Raw genomic sequence first — 7570 nt, forward strand, 5'->3', positions numbered from 1 at the left:
CCAGACTGATGTAGGATAAAATTGGAGGCGAGAGTGTCAGGTACTCAATCTTGAACTTCAAGAGAAAAGGTGAAAAATAAATTTGAGCTGAAGAAGCTTCTTGGACGAGAAGCGAAATTTCTTCAAAGAAAAATCAACAAGTCCAGTTGCCTCTTGAAAAAGCATTTTTGGGACAACCATGACCTAGATGCCTAAGAATCTCCATAGACATGAAAAAGAAATCTAACATGCAAGCAAATATATGAAGTTGCCAAAGATGACTTGACTGATTGTGTTAATGGATATTGTGGGTGATTCTTGAAGGAGACTATTCTCTCTTTAAATAAAAGAGTGCAGCCAAAGCTTGAGTTAAATTATTGTAAGTAATAATTAGTCGCGTTTTGCATTTTTCAGGAAGATCTAAAGGAATATAGTAATTGTCCAGCTATGTATTTCTTTCTAATTTAGAAAAAAATATCTAGGAAAAAATGATGAGCTGGGATGGCGCAGCTGTGGTTAGAATGCAGTATTGCAGGCTAATTCTGCTGATTTGTTTATATTTATTGTCATATTGTCATAATATATATTTATTGGACAAACCAATCAAAGAATAAATGCACGCATTGCAGAACATAAAAATGCAGTCAACAAAGAAGAAAAAACTTCCTCCCTTGTCCAGCACATTAAAAAAACAGGACATGAAATTGACTTTGAAAAAACTAAATTACTTTCCAAAACAGAAGACGTATATAAAAGAATAATCATGGAAGCCATAGAGATAGAAAAACACCCCCTCAGCATGAAAAAACGTGATGACACGTCCCGCCTACCAGAAATTTGGAAACCAGCCTTAAACAAAAAAACATATCATAATCATCACCATGTCAAACTAAATGTGATTCCACCAACCAATCAAATCATTAAAACATAGCCACCCAATCTACTTGCTACATTCAAAACAAATCTCCACCCCCACCACTATTTATAAGGAACAAATGGCAGTTGCAAACAAACTATATCTACAGCTGCAGGAAGCTTACAACTTCAGCCTGATGATGGTGAATGTGATTTCACCAAAACGTCGCATAGACATGCAAAATATTACACTGAACTCAGAACAATAAAACCCGAACTCAGAACAATCTACATATATATATATATATATATATATATATATATATATATATATATATATATACAGTATTGTCAAGTATGTATGAGAAGACAAGTAAGTATAAGTATACAGTAATAACATATAAATATATACTGTAAATATAAATAGGTATAAGTATAAGCATAAGAAATGAATACAGACAAATGAGAATAGGACATAAATGATAGGCATTCTGGTGCACTTATGCACACCCCCTTACAGACCTCTTAAGAATGGGATGAGGTCTTGACCAGCTCAAGGTTGACTCAGTCTTCTATCCTTCCAAGGTCAGTAAAATGAGAACCCAGAGTGTTGGGGAGTAAAATGCTGACTCCGTAAACTGCTTAGAGAGGACTGTAAAGCCTTGTGAAGTGGTAAATAAATTGAAGTGCTATTGCTACTGCTATACTCTGTTGATTATGCTGATGATATTCAGTACTGTTGATCTGGTCTCCTTCTAAGGCAGTTAGCTAGATCAGAACATATTGCAGTGTATTCACTACTTTCTGATATTGCTGAGGCACAGTAGCTCATATTTGGCCCATTGGTTTCTGCGATATGTTTTAAATTTCTACATGAAACCATTCTGAAAGGTAATCTCATGGTTTGTCTCATCACATGAGAATGACACCCGACTCTATATATTTTCAACTCATGTCCAGGAGTATGGAAATCTTGAAGGAGTGACTAGAAAAAAATTATAGCTTGGTTATTCGTTAACAAACAAATAAATGAATTGTGAGCTGCTCCGAATCTTCGGAGAGGGGCGGCATACAAATCTAATAAATAATAATAATTATTATTATTATTATGGGATTATTATTATTATTATTATTATTATTATTATTATTATTATTATTATTATATGACTATGGGATGTTAAACTGGCTGGCTCATGGGTAAGAGAGTCTTCTGCAGTAGAATCTATTAACCAAAAAGAATGATCTTTCAATAGAGTTTTACATTGCCTTGTTCCTCTTCTTGCCTTTTGTTGAGCAATAAAGATATTTGGATTTGGTTTGGTATTTCTTAACTCTCAGCTTGCTTTTGTTATGTTCTTCCAAGTACTGTATGGCTCTGTTTTAAGGTTCTGTATGTGTGCAAGCTCTTGAAGTTGAAATACTATATCTAATATTTGCACTAGGGTTTTCCAACTAAAAAAATACATGACATGCATCTGATTAAGGGTAGTAAAGCTGCATGAAGTTATGTATCTATTTATTCTCTCCTAAACAATGTAGACAACATTAGGTATAGGATTAGGCTGCTAGTCCTGTCATGTTATATTCCTTGTATAAATAGAGATAATGCATACATTATTAACTGTAATATGAAAAAGATGCTATATTGATTCAAACTGAAAACCCAGGGAATTTCAAAATGGACAGTTATTCTATGTATAACATGTGATGAGGATATGATTGATTTGAGTAATATAAAGGCTTCACTTTCTAGACCCAACTGACTCAATAAATATGTCTTGGGTATTTTTGTTCATTATTAGTTTATAACTTGTCTTCTAGTTTCTTCAAACATCCCAATTTCTTTCATAAGAGGAGAAAAGTGACATATACTTTTAACTCAACATTGTTATTCTTTTTAGGGGTCCTTAATTTTTTTGAGTAGAAATTGGTATTATAGTTGATTATAAAATCCAAGTAAAACACCTTTGTATCCCTTTTCTGCCTATGTTTCTAATTCTACTTTGATTCTAATATCCTTTTATCATGCAGATTTTCTACTTGTGCACTGAATCTAACAACTAAAACCTATCAGTTTAATATCATCCACCAAGATGATAACATGACATAGTTAAGAACACAATATTTATGTGCACAAAGATATTTAGTTTATATTGTAACAGCTGGGAAAAGGTACCATTATGTTTTTAAAAAATTGTTCCTTCCTGAATTCACAGACTTCTAAAGTAAATCAGGTAGCACCTTATCTGACTAAAAAAAATATTATTCAGAAGAAATACTATTAGACTCATGATGTTTAGACACAGATAAACACAGCTCTCTATCCACAATGTAGAATTCAAATATTCTAAAAACTATCACAATAAACAATCAAAGAACTAATTAAAGGAAATGCACCTGAATATTAGCCAAATAAGATCATACTAAAAATAAATGAAAATGTTGTTATATCTTTGCTATCCCAGACATATTTCCAAATTTCTTTACTTGTACAAGCTGTTTTATATGAGCTTAATTACTGAAGGTGGCTTTTATAAAGAACATTTATCCACACACTTAATAAGGACTCCAAACTTAGAAAAAGTTCATAAACAGTTGAAGTATTGTGAAATATATTTTCCAGAATTCCATCTTTGTGCAAGCAAAATCCATAAAAAACATGAAGGTTTTACAATGCTATGACAATCCACTTTAGAGAGGGTTTGCAGGGTTTTTTTTTTGCTTTTTTTCAATCTAAGTCAAGGGCGTCAAACTGGTGGCCAACGGGCATATGCATCACACAGGCCACGCCCACCCCAGCTCTGCAAAGGCAAAAAAGGTTGTGATATGTCACATGACCCAATTGACTTTGACACCTGTGGTCTAAGGTGTTGTTTTTTTAAATGTCTGTACATGCCATTATTAGCTGCTGCATTGCTAACTTATCTCTCATTTGCTTGTGACCTCATTTACCAACAACTTTCACAGCAACCAGTGAATGACATGTGACTAAATTTTGATTAAAACAAGATAGGGAGTACTCCCTCTGACCAGAGAGAGCATAGCTTAATACAGCCATGTCTATATTGCTGGAACACATTACTTTCTACACTGACCTTGATAGGACAATTAATGTTCATTCAAAGTAAGCAGAATGGTGAAAAGAGATACGCTTTCTAAACTGAAATGATCATGCTAGTAACAGAAGGTCAATAGTACGGTAAATTTCAATAACTACTCAATGGTAACAGGCTGTTGCATTTGGTCTGCAAGAATTGAATTGCTTGAAACCATTATATACAGATTAATACCACCAATGACGTCCCCAAACAGAAAATACTAGTCATGCAAGCCACACTTGATTCTACTGCAAACATGTCAGTGAAGTCAACCTGAACTAGTGAGATTACTACATTTTGAAAAGCAAACACAGTCAAAGAACACAACCAGGGACGTACCCAGCCTCCATTGTCCTGGATCCAATTGTGCAGGTGCCCGTTCATGTAGTCAGTCATCCATTCAGCAATACTGTCCACAAGAGGTGACATCTCCCGACTGACACTTTCCACACACAACATGCCACCAAATTCAAAGAACGCCACAATCCTTCCCCAATTTACTCCGTCTCGGAACAGCTCTTCCACAACAGCCATGAAATGACCTCTGGCAGTGACTGGAGTCAAGTGCAGTTGACCAGACATCTGGGTGAAGTCCCTTTGATACCTTCGGGAAAACTCATCACCAGCTTGGCACAGTGTGGAATAAACAACTTGGGGTACAGGATGTTCTTCAGTGGCAGCCAAGTTACTAACAGCAGCAGAAGGCAGAGGCTCCAGTTCTCCAAGGACATGAAAGGTCCCAACAGCAGAAGAAACGTTTTCTCTGTCTCCACTGGCAACCCAGTCATATCCTTTCTGTGATAGCTTGTAATGGATGTACCTCCGCACTATCTCCCGGTTACTGTAATCTCTTATCCCAGGATGAGCCATCATTTACAACAGAGTGCTTGGGAGGGGAATAAAAAGAAAGACAAAATGTCCCCCTCCTCCCCACCCAAAAATTAAAGCAGCCAGTAATAAGTGCCAGTGTTACATGGAATCCAGTTGCTTTGCTGTGTGTAGTTCCATTTGTGGAGGTGGGGTGAAGTCCTTAGATCTCAAATGTATTTCTGTCTTCTCAGCATCTCTTCTTTCGTATATGATAGGGGATGAAGACCAGATTTAAAATGAAGCCAATATTATATTCCACATGTGATATTTATTACAAAATTAACGTTCAGAATCCTTCCTTCCTTTGGGTTGAAATACATCTAAAATGAAAAAAAAAATCAAAATCAGGTGCTTTCCCCCCTCCATTCTAGATGCTGATCTAGAATAGGGAAGAAGATGCTGTGCATACATTTCAATTCTCCTCTTGCCCAGTTCAAAATGATTTACAGATTAGAGCAGTTTCCAATGCAAATTCATGTAAAGCACATTTTAACAAAACCCTTATTTTTTTTTCCACAAAGAAAAGTTAACACGAAGTAAATTCCCTGTAGAAAATACTTACTTGAATTAGAAATGTTCTTTCCCGTCAAATGTCCTTATAGGAGAAAAAGAAAAAGAAAAAAAAACTTCACAGGTTTCTTAAAATATTAAATAGAAGGAATTTTTTTTTGAGGATGAGTCCAAAAAAATAAAATAAAAATAAAGAAGCAAAAAGAGGCCTTCGGCTCCTGTTGAATTAGTTTGATTTCCAAAAATATTTCTTGGATTTCTGTTTGGATGACATTTCCAAAGCTGTGTCCAGAGCTCACAAATCCTGGTTCTGAAACTTCAGAAAAGGAGACTGAGCCAAAACAGAGGCAGCAGGAGGGGTAAAAATAAATTCTGAAAAAGCATTAGAGAAATGCATTTTTTTTTTCAGTTTAGGCTCTGGAATGAAGTAGGGTGCTCCAGTGCCATAGATTTTTCTTTTCTTTTTTTTCACCACCAACGCAGTTTCATTTAGACCACGGATCTTGAACCCAATGTCCGTAAACCACCATCACCCATCATCATCATCCTCTGAAATTTTACCACCCACCCTCCCTCCCTCCCTCCTTCCTCTGCTTAACTCCAGGAGATAGACAGACAGCTAGACAGACCCACATTCATAATTGGGAAAGGAGCCAAATAAGTATCAGGCCAAAAAAATAAAAAAATAAAAGAGAAGAGGTGCGTGAAGTAATTAATTGATCCTAATTATTCCCCCCTCCCCACCCCACCACCCTCCCTCCCCGCTGCCCTTGGTACCCCGGGCAGCCTCGTAAAGCTTCCTAGTCACGAGGCGCCTCCTCCTTCTCCAGCGTCGGCTCCAGATTGGATGTGCTGCGTTCGGCGCGGAGGCTCCAGCTGCCGATGGGGAGGTCTCGGCGGCGGGGGAAGGCATAGTCAATGCGGCCGCACACGGGCGAGGGGGAGGAGACAGAACAGGGGAGCTCCCGACGCTTCCAGGCTCGGCAAATGGGGCAGCCTTCTTCTCTAGCCCCACCTCGCTCTTCATTCAAGAAAAAGGGGAGGGGAGGGAGAGGAAGACGCAGAGGGAGGGCGCCAACTCTCGCCCTTTTTTCTTTTCTTTTCTTTTTTCCCGCCACCGCCGCAGCCCCGAACGAGGGCTCGCACGGTTGTGCGGTTTTCTCGACCTTGGAATTGGTTGCTCCTCCGCCAGGCTGCGACGGCCCAGTCGTGGGGGTGCGGGTGGGTGGGTGGTCCACGGCAGGGTAAAACGGGAGGGGGGCGGGAAGACAGGACGTTCCCCTCGGTTGGTTTTCATTCATGTTTTATGGTCGGGATGGGTCGACTTTGAAAGCGGTCCTGGGATTCTTTTTCAGGGCGTGAGGAAGGAGACGTTGTGTTCAAAAGCGCCTCGCGGAGTTGTTAAGCGGGCGGCTCATCGCTGCGGCAGGTCAAGGACGCTTAGATCTCCCAAAAAGGAAGGAAGGAAGAAAGAAAGAGAAACTGAGGCCGAGAAAGAGGAGGAGGGGGGAGCAATCTTTCGGGGACCACCCAGTAGCTTCCTATGGGAGGCTACAAAATGCAACCCATCTCCAGCTTCGTAAAAAAATGTTGGACTCTATTAATTAAACCTATATCTCTTCTATTCTTTCTCTGGTATATTTTACTACGAGTATATCCCCTATAACCTTCATTGTGTATTGGACAAAAATAAATAAAAATAAAGTGCTGTGTAACATCCCGGCTGCCAAAAATATGCGCATTCAGTATTTTGTGTGTGTGTGTGTGTTTAGCCACTTAAGTTTAAGAAGTGTTTCTTTTCTCCTCCCCCCCCCCCCCCCCGCACATTAAATAGCGACGACCAGCCGTCAGGGCAAATGTAGCTGCGTCTGCAAAACGGGGCGGGCTGTCCTTCATAATCCCTAATCCGTTTGAAACGGGCATCTCCACGCAGTGGAACCGACTCGCCTCTCTTTCCGCTCTGCTGGGGTCTCCCGGCAAAAGTTGCCTAAAAAAAAAAATCAGAGCAGGGGGTGCGAAGAGGTCGCCATTCGTCCGGACACGAGTATTCGGTGGGGGGGTGAAAAAAGGGAGGGAGATATATTACAGTATTTGTATCGACAGGGTGCCACCTGCCGTCCAGCCTGAATGCCTTCCTCAGGCTGGGATCTGTCCTTGAATCTCCTTGCTCAGTTTCTTCCCGCCTTTTCTTGAAGGAACTATGCGAAAAGACTTGCGTAAACTGTCAGGCTGCGGGTGAGAAGAACTGTGCAGTGTTC

The 7570-nt window shown here is 39.4% G+C and overlaps 1 protein-coding gene across 4 annotated transcripts in view; it reads right to left on the bottom strand.

Moving 5' to 3' along the window:
* The window catches only part of BCL2 (BCL2 apoptosis regulator), a 230853-nt gene extending 224572 nt beyond the window's left edge, over positions 1-6281 (bottom strand). For 2 of the 4 annotated variants that reach the window (XR_011558682.1, XM_070747149.1), the window contains exons 1-2: positions 5365-5857; positions 4272-5122 (exon numbers count right to left, since the gene is read on the bottom strand). Coding sequence is in view for 3 of the 4 variants with exons in the window: in XM_070747149.1 (XP_070603250.1) it covers positions 4272-4805 (534 nt within the window). In the remaining variant the exon portion in view is untranslated. Of the gene's footprint in view, positions 1-3429; positions 5123-5364; positions 5858-6089 lie in introns of those variants that run through there. The other 2 variants (XM_070747147.1, XM_070747148.1) reach the window with 2 other exon arrangements.
* Between the last annotated feature and the right edge of the window lie 1289 nt (positions 6282-7570).

This window comes from Erythrolamprus reginae, chromosome 3, assembly GCF_031021105.1.
Source record: "Erythrolamprus reginae isolate rEryReg1 chromosome 3, rEryReg1.hap1, whole genome shotgun sequence".
Taxonomy (NCBI): Eukaryota; Metazoa; Chordata; class Lepidosauria; order Squamata; family Dipsadidae; genus Erythrolamprus; species Erythrolamprus reginae.